The sequence below is a fragment of the Fringilla coelebs genome (assembly GCF_963513975.1).
Source record: "Fringilla coelebs genome assembly, chromosome: 5".
Classification (NCBI taxonomy): domain Eukaryota; kingdom Metazoa; phylum Chordata; class Aves; order Passeriformes; family Fringillidae; genus Fringilla; species Fringilla coelebs.
Window position 1 is genome coordinate 28,660,623 of NC_140033.1, and position 21,221 is coordinate 28,681,843.

Below are 21,221 nucleotides of genomic sequence, written 5' to 3' on the forward strand. Positions count from 1 at the left end.
TCCTGAAAAATACTACATATAAGTATTTCATCATGGATCTCTCTGCTCAGAAAGCAAGTATTCATGGTTTTCCCAGATACACAATATACCAGAAGGGGTGTTGGGTGTCAAGCAGGAGAAAATATATATGCATACATATCACAGGAAAATAGAGGTATATAGTTAAGTATCTGTAATAAATTAGCATTCATACTGCACCATGGGAAAAGAACAGAAGTAAAGAGGGCAAATAGGAAGGTGGAAGAATCAGGGAGAAAAGTAAGACCATGGCTTGTTTGAAAGACAGTCGATATTTTACTTTCCAGCAAGTGTGATCATCCAGACAATAGGGAACATTTGTTTTTCAATAGCATTTAGAGTATTTTAGGTTTAATATTTCTCGTAAGTGTTGATTTTTTTGATTTATCATTTTGACAGGAATCTGAAGATTTGGTGTCATGCACACTAGCTAAGCTTCAGGAGAAGGTTTATGACTTCCTGGAGGATACACTGTCACTGTTGAGCCTTTAGCAGCCAGAAAACCTGTAATTTGTAAAGGATTTTTTTTTCCTTCTTTGATTTCCATATGACATACACTCACTCTAAAGTCCACCATGTGTCTTTAAGCTAGAATATCCTTTAAATGCAAGTCAGACAGGCCACACAGGGTCTGCCAGGCCCACAGACTTAATTAAAGGTGTTTATCTCATCCTCATATGCTCCAGACCCTTCCTCCCACTGCAGCACTGAATTTGTTCGTAGCACAGTGATCACAGGCTTCTCATATTTGTAGTCCAGCTCCATCATTCATCCAGCCCAGCCACTGCCCCATCTGCTCCACGGTTGCTATCTGCCCGTCCTCACTCAAAGGGAGTCTCAGCTGTCACCAGGGTGACTTCCTGCTCCCACTCATGGCCAGCAGGCTGTTACTGATCATCACACATCAGACTGCTGAATACTCACTGGCAGGCCTACCATGCCTTAAGTTTCTCCATTGTTGGACTTTTCACACTGAAGTGTAATGCACACCAAAAATTTTCACTCCAGAGCTGCAGGGTGAGAGTGAATTCCCACATCCATTGGAGCTTCTTTATTATCAAAGGATTCAGCAGTTACAGGGCCAAATTCTGCTCCCCCAGAAGGATGATATTTAATTAATAGGTGTCTATATTTCAGCATATTAATTCTGCGGTCTTCTGCTAGTTTTTTCTTTTTCTCCTTTGTTTTGTTTTGTTTTCTAACACTGGTATCATTGTCTACAGCATCCTGCCATCCCAGAGCATTCTTTGTCTGGACACAAAAGAGCACGTGGCTCTAAGAGTAGCTATAAAGCAGGGATCAGTGGGAAAGGGGTTTTATTTTTAAGTATTTCTCATACTACATTGTGTTTGGGTTTGATTATGCATTTGAGAAATGCTCACTGATATTTCTACTTTCTGCTTTGATGTAAACAAATCTTGTGTCAGAGATTCTTAAATCTAAACCAGACTTTAAAAAATGAGGATTATGTGAGACTTCAGCCTATAAGGTAAAGCCCCCAGCCCTTGGACTGAGCATTGTTTTCCTCCACCATGTGGAATGGAGATAACCCTCTCTTTCTTTGTGGTAAGCTACCAACCAAATCCATTCTGGCAAATCTGACACCCAATGTGATTTGTCCTTTTCGATGCTGTTTATGAGAAGTCAGGACAGTCTTCTGTCAAAATTGATAAGTGAGAAGACACCAGGGAATGCAATTTTGTTTGTAACAGCACAGCTGCCAGCAGCTCCTACTTGTTTACATCTAGGCTGGCTCTGTCTTGCTCCGTAGCTTTTCTATTTCCATCCAAAAAGCCCCCAAGTACATTGTGAATGTGCTGGTCTGTGTGAAATCTGAATAACTGAACATACTGGGACTGTTAGAGAGAGGAAAAAATAATTTATTTCTTTTGGTTATTTTTACAACTTCAGAATGTCAGTAATTTTAAAAGTGAAACCCTGAACTCTACCAAATCTCCATAGACATTTACAGAATGGGTTCTAAAACTGGTCTATAATGTGCTAAAATCATGCAGTGATTTTCCTTCCATGGTGAAGATAGCAGAGCAGTTAAGAGCTTTGCTTTTCTGATAGAAGAATTGTTTTTCTGGTGAAAGTGGCTAGTGTTTGTAAATTAAATCCCCTGCAAGCTTTTAAATACAAGTTTATTCATTGTGAAAGGAATGTGATAGGACCCTGCAGTGACCTGTGAAGGGGAGGGCTGTTTCATTGCACTCTGTTTCACACTGAATACTTCTGGAACACAGCCTTCAATTAGCCTGTGTTACAAAGACATTAATGTATTTCCTGGAAAATTCCTTTGACAGGAGCACATAACTCTTGATGGTGTTAGGACAGTTCTGAGGTCTAGGATGCCTTTGTTTGCCTGCAGTATCACTTGCCTTCTGTCTGGAAGCCCCAGAATCCCAGGCGGTTTTGATCTCTTTTTATTGGCACACTTAAGAAAGCTGCAGTGATAGGCAGTTCCTCTGTAAAGGCTCTCCTGTGAGCTGTTTCTTTACAGTAGCTCAACCTAAACACTCAGTTGTCATGGAGGTAAAGTGAGAGAAGGGCTTTATGTTGGACTGATCTGTCTTATGACAGAAGAGCTTTTCTAGAAGCTGAAAATTCTTGTTTCCTTTTGCCATTTCTTTTTTGCATTTATGAATAAATAGGTAGTCTGTCTGGTTTGTCATTAAAAGTTAGTGAAATCCAGAGATGGCTGCAAATGTCACTACTCTGATTCTGTGAATTGTGGGGTGATCTGACATTTTCACTTTCTCATTATAAGCGTATACCCTGTCACTGTGTTTTCAAGAATTTTAATAATGCTCTTAAATTAACTGTTAGATGATTGCCAGGAAAGATTTTCTGCAGTGTAACTGGCCTGCCTGGCATGCATTAACATACAGATATATAAGCACTGCAGAGATATATAAGTACTGCACGTGCCTATATAGTCATATACAAAAGTTTGCACACACAGACACATGCACATGCAAGTAAAGAATTAAATATTTAACATCCACCCCAACCCTGGAAGTGAAATAGCTACCTTAGTATGAAATTACTTTGTTGAATATACAGCAGAAGCATCACAGACTCTCTTTATCTAAACAAAGATAGGTAGTCCATAGAAAAAAGATCATAGTTGAAATAGATTGTTTTGATGAATTCTACCAATGCTAGGACTTACATCTCTTTCTTTTGATTTTCTTCAAATTACTTCTGGTCACCATTAAAGATATAACCTCTAAAAAAAGCCATGCTCAGTGTTGGAAGCATGATTTGGGTTATGAGACACAGGATACCTGTTTGAAACACTAAGTGCGTGTTTAAAGTGTGTATCTTACCCATTGCACAAACCCTGATGGTTTGCACATGACACAACTCCTGCACATTACAAATTCGAGTAGAAATAAGCTGTACTTTAAAATGAAGTCTAAAGAATCACATTTATTCTGCTGCTGATGTTTGTTTTGCTACAAAGCCCTCTGTTTTACACCCTCTCATTTGCAATGCATGATTTTATGTGACATGTAATACCATTATCATCTCTTCTGAATTTGAGATGAATTTTTTTCTATTTAGTAGTTCCACTGTTAGTCCTCCTAGGGCTTCATTAGATTGAACTGTTCCTGTACGAAGAGTTAAGGTTCTGTTTGTATTATTTTTATTTCATGAGCAGAATTACTTGCTAGTGATGGTGAGTGTGTGGCATGATGAAGATTAAATATTATACAAAGTAGCAATGTAAACGACCTGCGGTTTAGCAGCCTGGAAAAGGTAAATCCTTCAGGTCAGGAGGAGGAAAAGACCAAAAAAGTGAATGCTATTAGCAAGATTCTGCCAGGTGCTTGGCTCTTTGAAGCCCTGTCTGATAATGATCCCAATGCTTGCATCATTGAGATGCAAGATAAGTGATGAGACAAGAACTGCAGAGTTGGAATTACTAAACACTTTTCTGAGACTGAGATTGATCTTTTCTTAGTTTCCATAGTTTACAGAAACTAACAAGGAGCTGAGAAAAATTGTCTTACTTACAGAAACTTCATATAGGAACTGTGACAGAAAGTGTGCAAAACAGCCAAAATTCAGCTGGAGGTTGGTCTCACCCATAAAGGTGCAGAATCAAGATGATACTGCAGAATTAATCTTTTTAAGGTGTGTGTAATCCGTATAGTCCCTTAGCTCTTCTGTTTGATGCCTCAGGAGACTGGCACTAGCTCAGATGGATGAGGATTTTTTTTTTCAGTGTAACTAATTTATTAAAATAAGTCTGACTTTAATGTACTTTCTCAGTTAATTCCTTATTGAGCTATTCTGTAAGTACTCTGTATTCTGTAAGTACTCTGATCTCGGCCTTTTGTGCTTCCTTCATTCAATTACTCATTTTGTCAATTATACCATTAGCAAGATGAACAGTAAAAGCAGCTTGTCAGCAATTACTACAGGTATAAAGGAAAAACAAAGACAAAAGTAACTATTCTTTTCATATTTTGCTTTATTATTTTGGTGTTGTTTTTTCTTAAAATGTACACTAAACACTATGCTTCTCCACTTGGGATCATCAGATATTGGGGCCCTTGTTCCATTCAATAAGCCTTGATTTCTGCTGAAAGGGCTGTGACACAGAATAACTTGCCTGACACAAGACACTGCTTTACAGGTAAACAAGGACATAATAAAAAAAAACCTGTAAGCTGAACCTTTGTGTATTTTAACATTTCCAAACTCTTAGGACATCTCACCACAAGGTAAATTGTGTAAAGAGTTTGGAGCTCTGCCTGGTGGTGGACTGTTAAGGTGTAAAACATAAAGGTGGTTTATCTCATGGGGTTGTTTCAGAATCTGCTCGTGACCACTTATTTAGCTGTGGGCAGTAACTCACTCATTAGTGGTAAGTGCATTGTTCTGGCTACGAAGATAACATTTTATTTTCTGAGGTTTTTTTTTTTTTCCCCTTGACATTGCAATAATATCAACTAGTAAGAATTATAATCTGGGTTTGGTCCAAAAGGTACTGGTAATCCTTCACAAGTGCAGAAAAATTGCTGAAGCCACAGACATGTTCATGGAGTGCAACTCTTGGAATTCTTTTGCCTTAAAACACCATTACATTACTGTGAGCTTTCTAGATAGAACTTGACAGCCATATTTCAAACATTTTAGGATTAAGATAAAGCATCAATAAACTGTATTGTTTGTTTCACCAGACAAGGAGTTTTTCAGATTGGCAGCACTTTTTCTTTCTGCTGATGGAGTAGGAATCCTTTTCCAGTATGCTGTGGTGATTACCTTTTCTAAAACTTTTGTGTGTCCTGCTGTGTAAGCTCTTAATTTAAAACCTGTTTTTTTCATACTTGTGAACAGCAAAGCTTCCCTTCTCATTCCTGTCTTTTTTTTTCCCCTCTATTTGGGAGTGTTGTTTGAACTGGAGAGGGAAGAAAACCAAGCGTTTTTGTTTTACAGGCTGGGCTATACTGATCTTTTCCTCTAAAGACAATGGAGCTAAATAGAATGCATAGATTCTAGTTAATGCTTAGAAATTAAATTGTTGACTGTATCACAAACTGAAAATGTTTAGGATCTTCTGTCTTACCATGTTGCAAAAATATAAACTTTGAACTATGAATAACAGGTTCTGTTACACTGGGGAGTAACACTAATTAAAATTAATTTGTTTTAGACTATTAATTTGTTTTTTGTTTCAATGGCAAGATAATATTCTCATTGTAATGAGGAGTTTAATGTAAACTGATCACAGAATGTCCATTTAGGAAAAATTCTGTTGTGTTTGGATTTGACGCTGCCCCTTCCAGTGGCAGAGTTCATTGGACCCATTACTCTGGGATATTGTATGGGTGAGGCGAGCTCAGTATCTGTGACAGTTTTGATAGTCTCTCGGTCTTTTAAGTGGGTTCAGCAATTGCTGTAAAGGCAGATGGGGATTTTTTGAAGGGTGTAGAGTATTTATAGTATTCTTACAGTGCTTTTTAAATACTCTGCAATCATTTATTCTTTAATGTGCTGCTACTCTGGTAGTGTTTTTCTGCTTATAGATAAGGAAAACAAGTCACAAAAAGTTTTATGAAGTGACTATAGCAAAGCAGTTACTATCAAACAGAGAGGAGGGACTAAAAAGCAGAAAACTTCTGCAACTCTGCTAAAAAAAAATCTGTCTTACCAAGCAAGGTATTCCTAATATTTTTTTTTATTTTTATTTTTTGGCTTTTATTTTTTGCAAAGTACAATGAATTTGAGGCAGTAGGGAAATTTCAATCCTACATGATCCACATCTCTTTTCTGTCATTTCTATGTCTGCAGAAATTGGCTACTTTCTAAATTTGCATCCCAGTCTTTCAAGAAGGGATAGTCCTTATTCTAATTTCTATGTCTGTCTTTTAACCAAATAATTTATGGAAAAACACTTTAAAGTATTGTTTTTACTGTGAAAATGCACTGAATTTTTGTTCTGGCCACACAGAGAAAAAAAGCAGCAAGTCAAAGATTTTGCCATTTGGTATTGATTTCTGTCACTTGGCAGCAAAGTACTCTTTGCTGAGAGGTGCTGCCCCCAGTGTGCCCAAAGAGGGGAAGGCTATCATCTCCTGAGCTCTTCCTGAGCTTCAGTCCCTCTCCTCCCACCATCTCTCTGTCAGCACTATTCATGAATGTCCAAATATTATTTCTTGTAGATTTTGAAAATGCTGTCTTGAAGACTCATGCACACAGAGAAAAGCCAAAGAGAAAGCCACTCTGTGTTTGTGTGCCCACACGTATGCATATATCAAAAAAGATTTCAGAGAAGGAAATTATCTGCAAATTCATTACTGCCCCCAAACCTGCTGTTTCTTCTCTTAAAGACCAGTTGTGAGGAGAAAAACTCCACAACACTCTAAAGCATCTGTTGCAAAATACTACATCAAATGTATTTGACTGTGATAGTCCAGGTTCTCTAGTGTTTCACTTGCTGCTCTTCCATTGAAATTGTTTTGTATGTGCTTATTACGCAGACTTAGAGATCAGATTTGTGGGCTTTTGCTTTGAGAGATGATTTACTATTTCATGCAAAGTGGTTTTAAATTTTCCTAAAATATTTTTCAACTCTGGTTTGTTTGCTTGTGACTAGGGTGAATAGTGTTTCCTGTAAAAAAAGAGATGCCATGAGGTTAGTAGTGCAGATGTGCCATGGGCAATAGGAAGTTATCTGGAATGACTTCCAGTGCAAAGCAACAGACCTTACCCACCTTCTCCCTCATGCTGAATGAGATATCAGTTGAGTATGTAATTGAGTATGACATCTATACTGAAAAACATGAAATGGTTGTTGGGGACTTTAATACTAAGTGCCAGGATCTCAGTTGTAGGTATCTACAGCTTCTAAGCAGCCACAGCCATGTGCAGTCATCAGACTACACCCCATATAGTCATTTAAGAAAGAGTTAGTCCAAGACTACCAAGTACTAACCTCAGCTCTCAGATCTGTAACTCGGCAGAGAAGTGAGAGCTGTGGTAGATCAAGCACTGTGTGCAGCCAGGGCTATTGCAGCCCAACCAGAGGACATTAGTCACTGATACTTGTCATCAGCTGGTTCCCTGAGGTGGTTTTGGCAAATCTCTCATACACACAGGATGAAGCCTCTAGGCTCATCCTCATTTTCCTGTGCTCTTTCACGCCCTAAATGGTTACTTTTTCCTGCTCATTGAGCCAGCACACTGAGAGAATTCAGTTTGTTTGCAGCCTGAAATATTGGTACAGTTTTGTAGCAGTATTTTGAGTCAAATCATCCACGAGAATTTTAAGGTCATTCCCATATGAAGAAATTGTGTTCAGAAGAGTCCTTGGGGCTCCTGTCCACCCTCAGTTGGGCATACAAGACGTTGTGCCACCAGGACGATGAAAGTTAATGGATTTCAGCTTGTGCACAGCTCCCTGTTTGCCTTGATTTAAAGGTCCCAGTGTCAGCCCTTTATGGTGTATTTAGGTTTCCTTATAGGCCTCCAAGGGACCACAAACTTCTTTATTCCTTAAAAGTATACCTTGTTGCTGTAATTGAAGCCATTTTGTTACTGTAATTTCTCCCTAATATTACACTTCTAGTCAAGTGGTCTTTCCCTCTGGAGGCATCAATTACTATGGGTTTTGAATAAGCCTCCCTCCAGTACACATCCTTTTGCTCCCAATGCCAAAATCAGGTCACTGTAATTCCCTTCCCTAATAAAACATGCTTCTGTGTTTCTTCTTTCAAACCCAGTGTGTAATGCGTACTGGTGAATAATTCTACTCTTTACCACCCTATGTAGAACTCCTGCCATATCTAAGAAAAACTGAACACTACAGGTTTCATGAGTTTTTTTCTACATTTTTCTTTGTTTTCATGAAGACACTGAATGACCAAAGTCCAGAGAGAATCTTCTAGGATTTGTGCAGGTAGCAAACCTGCGTAGATTTGAATCCTTGTGAGGGGTAGGGGAGCAAGCCATAGCAGTGCACTTTGTGCAAGATCTTCAGCTGAAATGAAAAGGTCACAAGGCTCGTTGGCTAACCCATCTGTGTGAAGTACAGGTTTTTCTGTAAGTTGTGCTTTTTTGACATCTGGGCCCTACAACTTGCTGGACTCAGGAGTGAGTCCTCACTGCTTTGCACCCAATGCCTGTTTGTGGATTAGTCTGTATGACATCTCTGGGAATGGGGGGGAGCAGGCTTTGTATCACAGAGAACTCTGTATCTGAGAACTGAAGCAAAGGTTGGTCTCTCTCCTTTTATTGCATAGCCACAGAAGCAGAACTTGTCAGGGTCTAAATGTGACTGAAGACTCTCTTTGCATACAAATACCACCCAAAGTTTCCTACTTGAAACCAAGCTAATACTCTGTGTTATTGGGTTCATCCTGCTTTATTACAACTATTTGTTTCACAATGTTCAAACCAAGTGCAGCTTTGCCTTTTTGTGAATGGTTCCCCTATGAAACCCTAAAGATGCTTAACTCAGATTGGTGTATGTCGTACTTATCACTCTACCATCTGCCCAAAACCTTGCACTTTTCATGAGATGCCACTGCTGGGACATCTGGCACTAAAAATATGTTTTCTGCATCATCTCACAATTGAGGAAGATGCCACTGCTGTTTAGCTCCACAGGAGATTCCTTGAAGCATCTTTCTGTTATCTAACAGCTTCTGCAATGAAACACCACTACACTGGCCAGGGAAGGCATCATGCCATTAATGGAAGCCTGTACTTCTGCTTTATGGCTTGGATTGCTGTCAGAAGGGAATGGCACTTGTGTGATGGATTGATTGATGGTATCCAGTCTGTCTTACATGCTATAAATCAGCTACTGTGATGCGACTAGAAGGACTATGTAATCTACTGTAAGTCAGCTTCTATTACCCAAAAGTCAAAGACCTGCAAAATCAATGCACAGCTATATTTATCAAAGTTTGGCATGTCTTACCAAACAGTTTCTGTGTAGGTTGAACCTGCATTGTACTGGGATTTCCTTCTTAATTCATGGAATAATTTCTCCCTTAAAGATCCACGCGTAACATTGTGTCTCCAGATTGAGCAGGATGAGTAGCTCATACAGCATGAATATCTCAGCATCTTGGTGCTGCCTTATGCTGTGCAGTTTTTTTCACCCTTGGCAAGAGCCACCACAAAAGCCTGTAATTTTCTTGTAGGAGGTGGAGCTGTGCCGCATTGGCAGCCAGGAGAAGCTGGGGCTGACTGTCTGTTACAGAACCGATGATGAGGAGGACACGGGAATCTATGTCAGTGAGGTAAGGACATGACCCTGGGGAGGAGCGTGGGAGATGTTCATGGAGGGCTACACGTGCCAGGAGTGAACCTGCAAGTGCTCTAAGCCAGGAGCACAGAAGTGTTGGCCAGCTCATGTCACTCTCAATTCATTTTGATTATCAGCTCAAATCATGCTGCCCAAGCGGAGTAATAATTACTAGGGGGTTTCTTTAGTGTAAGTGCTTTTAACTACAACATTGTAGTCGGTAAAGCAGTCTGAGAATGGCCTAAATTTTGAAAGAAATGTGCCCTTATGATGATCAGGCAGAGCTTTTGAGGATAAAAGTGCCTTCTCCACAGCTCTGCTTGCATCCTCCCTCTGCCACAGCCTCGGTAATTCTAACAGTGGTCAATTATAATTGAATTATTTTTGTGTTTGTTACAATTGTGGTACACACAGACATACCAGAAATGGGTAAAGAGAGTAGCTTGGGAGATTAATATGTTAGGAAACCAAGATATAGAATTCAAAATACTGAGGTGGGATGAATCCTCAGGTTTTCACTGCTCCACTCAAAAAACGTGGCACCCAGCACACATTGTTAGCGTTTCACAAGGTTAGTCCACAAGACTTCCAAGAACACCATCTCCTTTTGAGTCTCCAGTCGTTCAAGGAGGTTTTTTTCTGAGTAAAACAGAACTCCTCTGAGTCAAAAGTCACTGCTGATTGTTCTGCATGAGCTGTGATCCCAACTGGTCACTTTTTTGACATGTTGAACGAAATTTCAACATTAGAGAAAGGTTCTTCATTAAAAGGGTGATTTGTTCCTGGAATAAAGCTGTCCAGGGGTGTGGCCACAGCAACAAGCCTGTCAGAATTAAAGGAGCAACTAGACAAAGGTTTTAGTCATATTGGGGTTTTTTTAGGTAGTCCTGTGAGGAGGAGGTTATTTGACTTAGTGGGGTCCTTGTGGGTCTATTCCAACTTGAGACAGTCTGTGATTCTAAATTCTTAGTGGAGCTCATGGATGGAGAGGATCAGAAAATACAGAATTCTCCTATGTATCAGTGAATGGGATGAAGTCAAGATTACACATAAAGAGGCTGGTAGCCATGTTAAACAAGAATGAGGAATTAATATAAATTACCTAAGACTATATCTTCCACCAGTTGTATAAGCTGTGCTGTTAAAGTCTGTTTGACCTTGTGAGGGCAAAGAAAGTTCAGGAACCTCATAATACATTCCAGGATTATATCTGAATGTTCTGTTTATCCTACATCATAAAATTTTCTCAGACCTTTGAAAGTGAATGTATTGATATTATCTTTTGTACTTGATTAAGGACTTCAGATTCATAGTTTTTTTTATGACAATACACAAGAAGAAAATAATATCTAACACATAGAAGATGTATCCCACAAACTCGATGCTCAACTCAAATTTTTGGTCTGAAAAAAGAACTTATGTCATGATGAGGCAAAATAAATGTTTTAAGATAACCATCAAATGAAAGGTGATAGATTGAATTGCCCTGCCACAAACAGTAGGTCATTACTCAGGGATGAGCTGTAGTGTCTTTGATAAACTATCACTGGAGCCCTAAATATCTGTTTAGGTTAAATTAAATTAAATTTAACTGTTTCAGACTAGGCATGATTTACAGGACCTGTGAGTGGTCTATACAATATGGATCTTTCAGGTTTTTTTGATGTTTCCTTGTGAACAGATTGATTACTAAGATAATAATTTAATAGTAAATGTTTCTATGGAAGAAAAAGAATCATGCCCAAAGACAGGCCCATTTGTATACAGGTATCAACTGCTGCAGAAGTTTTTTGGTCCATAGTGAACTTCCAGAGAAGAGGGTGTCTCATTAATTTTAATGCTCTGACAGCTGAAGGTTAATGCCTGACAGTGGCATTTGAAAATCATATGCTCCCAACCCTTTCTGTCTTGAGGCTTTTATCTGAAACCAGCTCAAATATGATCATTTAAAGAACTGCTTTGTTTTCTGTTACTCTATAGGAAACTTCCAATTGCCTCTGTACTGTTTAAAAATTGTACTTTTTCAACTTTTGATATTGTGCAGCTGTTAAAATTTCCCATAAAAGTCTTTTCATGTTCAATTACTGGTTGTTGTCCTGTGCAGGTTGATCCAAACAGCATTGCTGCCAGAGATGGACGGATCCGTGAAGGAGACCGCATTTTGCAAGTATGTGACAGGAGACTCTTCCTTAAAGTCTTTCTTCAGACAAACATGCAGTGCCATCTTCTCTGTGGACTGTTAATGAGGGAAGATAGTTCTCTTTGTTACTGTGATCGATGAGAAAATCCATGTCTGTCTGTTTTTTAACACAATAGCTGGGAGCTAGAGTGTGTGTACTGAAAAATGAGACTGACAAACTCGTTCTGGCTCATGCACTTATGTCCCAGGTCTTTTTTTTTTTCCATATTTATTAGAAAATCTCATTTCCACTATGTTCATCTCAGTCAAATTCTAAACAGGATCCTGCAGACATAAATATAAGTGTCAGAGACATGCTGATCATTTACCAATTGCATAAATTTGGGTAAAACTCTTTTCTGGTAAGCATAGATAATAAGAGTTTTCACACAAAAAAGAAGTGTTTAGAGAAGGATGATCTTGAACAAATTTAAGAAGGGGGTTCATTAGGTTTATGTTAATATTTTCTTTCCTCCCCCTATAATACATTACTCTTCTGAATTCTTTTCTAATCTACCACCTTGGCACTTCTTTTCTCCCTTTGTTTCTATTGATCCACTTGCTTAAAGAGCTACCCCAAAGGTAGGTTTGTGTCTTACAGCATAGGTGGGTGTGGGTGGCTAGCTGCTTCATAGGGCAGTGTACCTGCACAGTAAAGCAAACCAGCAATGGGTTGTGCATTTTTCACCACAGTGCAAAATCATAAACCAGCTACCAAAAATCCCTTGACTGGAAATTTTTTGCTGTATTGTAGCATTTTAATTCCAGTTCCAAGTTGATTTGCCTTGTACTTTTGCCTTTTTTCACTGAAGCACCAGAAGAAACTCCTGGTGATGACAGGTTGGTTTTCTGTAACATGTTCCATAATTGCCCTTCATTAATTTAAGCAGATGAGCTTTCAGGTGTTCACAAGATCAGTCTGTTCCTTCCTTCCAATCTTTTCATTTCTGCATGAAATATCTTTGCTGAAACCTGTGTCTCTTATCCTGGTACAGCTTAAACCAGCTTTGGGAGTCTAGTGAAACAACAGTGTCTATTAGCTGGTTTACCAAAGCAGTCCATTTTCTAGAAAGGAAATAATGAATTAGATTTTCATGTCAGGGCTCACTTGGGGCCTGCTGTTTTATTCTCTGTGTGGCTGGGATTGTGAAAACATTCCTAGGATGATGTTCTCCACCAGGAAGCACAGATGCCATTGTGGGAGGGCAGTGAAGTCCTTGGCAGGACTGGGGTGAAAGGACCATTCCATGGGCTGCATGTAGGAGAGGAAAAGTTAGGGCACTGGCTTCCATGTCTTTATGTGACATAACTACTGAAGAAATAGCAGTATTTTTAACTTCCAAAAATCAGAAAAACACCCATTTTTTATTCAACCAAGCAGAAACAACTTTCCTTCCTACTCTATGTGTGTCAAAATAAGGAAAGAGAGACTAGATCTATTTTCCACTCCTTTCCTTTTTGTAAAATTTCTGGGTGGACAGCCAGCAGCAGTTCAGGCAAATGTTCTCCAGTTCCTAATGAAATTCAATTCATTTCAATTTTGAGTAAAGACTCCAGGGGTGAGAGAAAACATAGATAATTCTGCCATCCTCTTGTGGACTGGAGCATTACTTTAATGTCAGTGCTGATATATTGCTATGAATTTTATCATTAAAGTTAACACCCGGAGAGTTATGTGGGGTTTACTTTCATATCTGAAAACACATTGACCCTCTATCTCCTCTTATTGATGAGATAGCTCAGAGAAATAGAAGGTGACGGTGCCATTAGGGGTGGATTACACTGAGGCTGGGAGAGGCACAGATCCCTGACCACAGGGGCGTTTTCTGTGGGTGGCAGGCAGCATTGGTTTAAGGCTATGGAGGGAATGCTGTTATGTGTGTTCTTCACAAAATGACAGCAGGTTTCGTCTCATTTTTGAGGCTGTAACTGCCCCCTTTTCATTCTCAGAAACCACCAACCTTTACAGTCTAAGCCTCTGAAAACTGCCTTGAGTACTTGAAATGTTACACTGTCAAGGGAAAGTTTTGAGAGGGCAGTCCTAGTGGTAGCTGCCTAAACCTCTGCTGTTTTTAGCTGTGAACCCGCAGGCTCAGCACAGTCCATGGGGCAGGCTGAAGTCCTCTCTTTCCCCATGACAGTGCAGCTGGGATGGGGTGGCCACCTTCAGGTGGTGTGGGGACAGCCCGGCTGCCTCCCCTGGGGTCCATGGTGTTACTCAGCCGATGGGAGCTACTGGAGCAGCCACCAAGTCTGGGGATATTTTGTACAGGCTGCAAATCTGCTCCTGAGGCTGCATCTCTGCTTTTCAGCTTAGGGCAGCTCTGTGTTGCCTGGTCTCCCACAGATCACAACTATCCCATCATGTAAGCTTTGAAGAGTCTCAGACATTGCGCTCACTGCCAGTTAGGTGATCAGGGATTTGGTTTAATCTGAATTAAAACTATGTTTTTGAATCAGGGCTTTCAGGCCAAACATATGTACAAAAATGCAACTTTCTCTTTGATTTTCAACTACAAAAGTTGAAATGGACTTGAAATGGAAATGAAATTACAGGTGCTACTTTGAAATGGAACCATTGGAAGATTTTTTTTTTTTCCACCCAAAATATTCAGGTATTTCTATCATCCAGTTTTGTTTCCAGTCTCTTTGAAATAGACCGAATGTTGGAGGTTTTGTTGCCACAATGAGAATAATCCACTTCTTGCGCTGTGAATTGGACAAAACTGAATTCTTATGGGAAATAAGATTTCTATTTGATTCCTTCATAAATGGTTTTTGGACAATGAAAATTGTGTTTGTTACCATGTAATCATGGATGTTCTTGTTTTAATGGGGTTACAGAATAAGAGAAAGGTAGCAAGAAAAGACGAGTTTCATTGAAAAACCACTTCTATTTTGATTATCCCCTTGTAAGGGGGATACATATGTTTAGTGTGGTACTGGCTACTAAGCTGTCCGCACAAATATGAAATGATTAAATGGAGCAGCAACAAGCAGTGGCCTGAAAGTATTGCCTGGTGAGAGATAATACTGTAGCTCTCTAATTGGCTCTCTACCAGCATTCAGTGTGACTGATTTCAGCTGTAGCATTACCAGTCTTCTTCCACCAGCACTATTATCTCAGAGTGACACTTCCATTACTCTGAACGGAGAAAGATGAACGTCACCTGTCAGGGGCTGGTTAATTGTGTTGCTAGATGTATGTTACCAGGGCGCAGGTTGGACATTTATGAACATAACTGCTTCCTCTGATGTCCACCATCCTTCAACGATCAATACAGCTCTTACAGTAAGCGCATAATTGAGTGAAGGCACTTACCACTGAGGGGCTGAAGATGAGCCCGTTGTGCAATTTTCATTGTCCATACATTCAGCACAAATGAGCTGATATCTGCCCTTTATTGTGTGTTGCTTTGTGGAAATAGAAACTAATGTGCCGCTTTCATTTGTTTCCTAGATAAATGGCCAAGATGTCCAGAATAGGGAAGAGGCAGTGGCGTTGCTCTCCAGCGAAGAATGCAGGAAAATTGTGTTGCTGGTTGCGAGGCCAGAGATGCAGGTTAGACTAAACAGATGCACTGAGTCAGAACCTGGGTTATACCATGCATTCACTGTCACTGTAAGTAATGAGCTGCCAAGAAATAGGAATGCCAAAGTTACTGACAAAAGGAGCAAACGGTTAATTGTGGAGCTTTGCTCTTTTTTTATCCAGCAAAGGAAATGATATGATATTCCTAGGGCATGTTTTCCCCAAACTAAACAAGTTTTTTTCCAGCAGAGTGAGCAGGTATATAAATAAAGCTGGCAGCACCAATATGATATTAGTAAAATATGAAGTAGAACTTGAAAACTATGCATTACTCATTAAAGGATTCTGCTTTGTTTAGGGGATAAATTTCCCATACTTAACGTTTATCAATTTTATCTTTAATATGAAGCTTATAATTTATATGAACTTACACAAAGCACTAGTTTGTCATTTTTGAGGGGTTGTTTTATGCTATGTGGTTATAACCAGGCATGTAAACTATTAATGTATGTATAAATTATGGGACTTTCTCTGCAGTCTCATTCAGCAAATGGAAGTCTAATTTTAACAGCACCCTGGTCACAAAAACAAGCCTGCATTTTGGGAGGTGCACTTCCAGAAGCTTTTAGAAACGTTTTTATGATTTTAAAAATAAAATTATGCCAATACCAAGAATCTTGCTATTCCAAGAAATTTTAATATCATTGCAGGAGACAGATGTTAGGTTGATTTTCAGGAAAAAAGAGGTAGAGTGATAGAAGACTGCTGTTTTTACTTCCCTTTGTATTCTATTTGTAGGCCTTTGCAAAGCAAAAGCACATTATATTTCCACTGTTCTATCTGCCAACAATTCAGAGTTGGTTAAGTTGCCGTTTGTTTCTCATGCTACTGTTCTGATATTTTCAGTCTCACTAGCTGCATATTCTGTATAAATTAAATTAAGTAAGTTTGATTCAGCACCACTTGTAATCTCTACTTAAATACTACAAATACTGTAGTTAACTACAAATACAGTAGTTAGAAAAGAGCCACAATGTCAGCATTCATAGCCTTTATGTTTTTCAGGAAGCTAAACAATTCTTATAAAACCAGTGACAAAATACAGCAAAAACAGGTGTGCCTCACTTTATACTTCAAAATTATAGTCCTTGGTTGCTGAAATTTTGAAAGAGATTTTTCAATATTATTCCAGCTGTTTTTCATTAGGATTCTCTAGGGAACAGAGACTCATCCACTTATAAAAAATACACGCTCAGGGAAAGTTCTGTCTCTGTATTTGTTTAGACTGGTCAAAATTAAATAAGGAGTCAATATGATAAGATTAGTATGAGATAAAGAGTTACTTATGTGTACCAATGTAGCTTCTCACTCTTTACAAATAATCAGTGGGGTTTGGTTTAGGTTTGGGCCTTTGGGGCTGGATTTTTTTGTTTAGTTTATGTGTTTTAAGCACATACTCATACAAAACTGATGAAAAAGCCAGAGTAAGTCAGAGATCAGGCTATCAACTGATTTCTGCTAGTTCTAGTTGTGTTGCTTTGAGTTAGTAAAAACCAGCAGGATTAAGCAAGCTTTCATTTCTAGATAGAAAATTGTAATGACTGCTGAGCACATTCCCTCAGTAACAGGGAAGAAAACCCCCCTGACCACATATTTGTGCAATGAATAATGAAGCTTTGAAACAGAGCACCAGAGGATCACACCACACCCAAGCAGTTTCATGTGTGAATGTGTACACAGTGTTTGTAATGCACGTGTATGCTAAGGCACCTATTAGTTTTCTTTTAAAAGCTGTAACATAAGTGTTCTTATTATATATAAGTTATAACAGTTATAACAGTTATATCATGGGACTGCCACAATCAAATCAGCAGATTTGCCCAAATGAAATTCATCTTTCATCCTCCAAATTTGTTAATCTCTGCAATTTTCTCACATGAGGTGAATTAAACTGTGTCCTTTACAGTAGAGGAAGGCTGTGCTCATGCTTTTCTTGGGATGAAAAAAGTAAACAAGACAAGTAAACAAAACTACTACCACATGTTTCACAGAACAGTTTCAAAGTCCCATTGAGTGCAAACATAACAATCATATGTTCTCAAGGAAAAAAGTCTCCTCCTAATCCCAAACCGTAGGTGACTGGCTTTACCAGGGGAAATGATGAAAGGCTTCTTTATAAGAGGAAAGAATTCACTGACATGGGCAAAACCACATCAGAGTTTATTAAGGAAACAGTGATGTTCTGCCAGTATTCCATTAGAAGCACTACACAGCATCAGTCACTCCTTGTGTAGCTTTGAACTACTACTACTACTACTACTACTACTACTACTACTACTACTACTACTACTACTACTACTACTACTACTACTACTGGCTCAGTGTAACTTTTCTGGCTGACATCTGTGACCAGACACATCCTGGCTCTGAGGCAGTGGTAATTCTGCTCTAGGAGTTGGCCTGTGCAACATTTCTCTTGCTATCTTGCGACATGATAACTTGGTATTCTTGTAATTGTCTTATGCTGAGGCTTTTCCTTTCAGCATATCTTTGTCACCATTGTCCTGTGGTTCCTTCATCAATGATGGAACAATCAGTGTTTCCTTCTGCTACAATCCTGTCATTATAGCCAAGAGTGCCACTGACCAGTGTTTTTCTTTTTGATGCTGTGTGCCATCTGGCAAGGGATTGCAGGTACAAAGGATCATTATGCTCATGTGCACACACGAGCATAATGAACAAAATGTAAAGAACAGCATTTTAGGCCAGGGTGCCTGTTTTATCAGTTTTGAAAGATGTGAAGGGTGTGAAATGTGTTCAAGAAGAGATATGTACTTGACAGAAAACATGGCATCCCCTCTTGTCCTTTTGCAACACTGTGTTCACCAAATGTCAATGTACTATTTTACACTTGGGGAGAAAAAACCAAGCAAACAGATAAACCTTGCTTCCAGATACACCAGGAGAACTAAAATTGCCTCCCTTCAAGTCACCTCATCTTTCTATTGCCCTGTTCTGTTTACTTGTTTACCTGGAAGATCAATGGGAAAATAGTGACAGAAATGCAGCATAAGGTTTCCACTGAGGTGGTGGCAGCAGGGCTGGAATGGAGGTTGTTAGAGAGAAGAGCCCAGTTGCCTCCTGGCCCTATTAGTAACATTGCCACTCTTGCAGTGCAGGGTCTCTCAGCAGTAATGAACATGACAGCTTCAGGATTGTGCGCTGTGCCTTTCATACCTTTTGAAAGGAAATAATGTCTGTGCTGTGCAGTCTCCTTCATTATGAGAGAAAATCAGTCATACTGTTTTAGGAAAGGATAAAAGACACGAATCCCATCGTTTTATCCTTTTCCTTTTCTATTTTTTTTAAGACGTGAACTTGAACTCCTACCGCCTGGCTTTCTGAAGAGAATCATTAGAATAAAAAGAACTAGTCAAGCATTGCCATTTGGGTTTACTCTATTTTAGCATGTGTCCTTGCTAACATAAAACAACACACTGATGTATTCTTTGCAGCTGGAGGAAGGGTGGCTGGATGATGAAAGGAATGAATTCTTAGAGGAGTTAAACTTGGAAATGTTGGAAGAGCAGCATAATGAAGCGATGCACTACACAGCCAATGAGGTGGAGCAGGTAAGACCACTACTAAACATATAATTTGACATTTTTCTAGGTATATTTTTTTATTAATAGAGAATGAAACAGCGTGCTGTAAAATGGAGTCAAAGGCTTTGTTAGAGTTCTCTCTCCAAATGCTGTGATCTCCGGCACACTGTATGTAAGGAAAAAGAGAGCAATACGTGCTTAGGCCCAGTATATTGAGTTAATAAACAATATAATAGGGTGTGATAAGTGCACATTTCTCCTTTTCTCCGAGCTCTCAGAATAATATTGCTTTCCTTCATTAATTCTGAAGTGTTTGGGATTTATGATGTTAAACTTCATGTCAGTTTTTGTTAAACTGGTGCTAATAACACCAAGGTCATGGGTTCAGTCCCCATATGGGGGATTTAACTTTAGAGCTGGACTGGATGATCCTTTTGGGATGCATGCAGTGTATGAGCCAGCCTTGCACCAGAGCTTGCAAAACAAGATGGAAGACATGTTTAAATAAACAACAGGTGTTTTGTTAATGTGAGTATATTTCTCTTACACCGACAGCTCACAGCTCAGCATTTGTTTTGTTAATGGAGACAAATAAGCTATTGTTAGCATAGTCTCAGCTTGCTACTATCCTGACTTTTACCTGCCCATATGTTCTGTAGGCTGTGTGACTGTGGCAAATATACCCAACAGTTTCATCAAGTGGTCTTCTCAGATGTACGTTGTTGTGAAAGGTATAAGTACCCTCTCCTGGATCAGATGATCTGCCAGTGTGCACACCTGTGTGGAGCCAAAGAAATAAAATTCAACTTCTCCTGGCTTCCGGATTTATGCAGCTGGGAAGAAACTGTTTTGCCACCCACAGAACTTTGTGATTTACAATTTATTCCCCATTCTGAATTGCTCAGAAAGAGAGCCTGTGGCATTTTTCTTTGAAGAGAGAGAGAAAGACTATGAGAGCCTTCTCTTTCCTGGAAACCAGGGAGCTTCTTTGACTTCAAATGCCTCAATGCTTGGTCCATATTGGGAGGCCTCAATGTGCATTTAGTCTGTTTCCTCCTGGCCTCCCCTTCAGCCTTGACACTGGGTCAATGAGTAGGTGATAGCACATAGTAAAGCTCTTCCCTGTATATCAATGAAATATTCATTGGGACACAGACACTGACAGAATAATTAAGTCAGTTCTCTGAAAAATGGCAGATCAGATTACAAATATTTGGTCTTATAAGCATTTAATTATTTACAAGTGGAATAACTCCAGGGTTGGGGGGATGGGAGCCTTGCAACAGGATTTTTACCAGCCTTTTAATTGTGACTCTCCTTTCCAGGCAGTGAGCCAAGCCTCAGTTTCCCAGGTTAAATGTGCTAACTGTTGCACTGCTTTCAGCTGGTATATGGCCTCTTTTTAATTGTTTTAGCCAAAATTTTATCTTGGATACCAAATATTTCCTGTCAGAAAAACCGCTTGCTCTTTGCAAAACAATTTCATTTGCATAGTGACATTTTCACACAAACCTCCAGTTCTGGTAGAAATTCTTGAACAAGTCTATCTATCTATGAGTGTCTACTAGGCACTTATATTACATGTTGGGACCTCTGAAATCACTTTACCATTGTGATCTTCCACTGCAAAGTTCTTGTCAAGCTTTGGCTTTGGCTGAATTTGTGTTGTGGGTAGTGTTAATGAGTAAACAGTGATATTCTATGATGTACATCCACAGAACCCATTGAATTTGTTTATTTTTTGTTGGAATCTTTTGCCAAACATATTTTTTGCCCTATTGAGATTTTCTATTACTGCAAAAAACAGTACTCTGGGAAAAATATTGTGGTCACTTGTGATCTGTCAGTATCTGACATTGCATTGCTTGAAGTAATTCTAGGACAGCCAGACATTTCTTTGCCCTTCTGATGAGTAATTGAATCAACCAAATGCAGCTTGGTGTGTAATGGGGCATCAGTAATTTGTGACAGCTGCTGTCTCTCCAGACTCTATGCAGGGACTCGTCAAGTCAGAAAACTGGTTCTTTACTCCTTGTTAGTCTGGGAAATGTAGCTGTTTCCTGAGGGGAATCCCACCATCCATTGGAGCTATGAAACCACGCTCATTGCAGCTGCCAG

At 39.3% G+C, this 21,221-nt stretch overlaps 1 protein-coding gene across 2 annotated transcripts in view; it reads left to right on the plus strand.

Moving 5' to 3' along the window:
- PDZRN4 (PDZ domain containing ring finger 4) overlaps positions 1–21,221 on the plus strand; it is a gene marked incomplete at both ends in the record, with an annotated part of 228,475 nt that overhangs the window by 201,987 nt on the left and 5,267 nt on the right. For both annotated transcript variants that reach the window (XM_084206842.1, XM_084206843.1), the window contains 4 exons: positions 9,684–9,782; positions 11,892–11,954; positions 15,427–15,528; positions 19,014–19,130. In XM_084206842.1, coding sequence (XP_084062968.1) covers positions 9,684–9,782; positions 11,892–11,954; positions 15,427–15,528; positions 19,014–19,130 — 381 coding nt within the window. The remainder of the gene's footprint in view (positions 1–9,683; positions 9,783–11,891; positions 11,955–15,426; positions 15,529–19,013; positions 19,131–21,221) is intronic.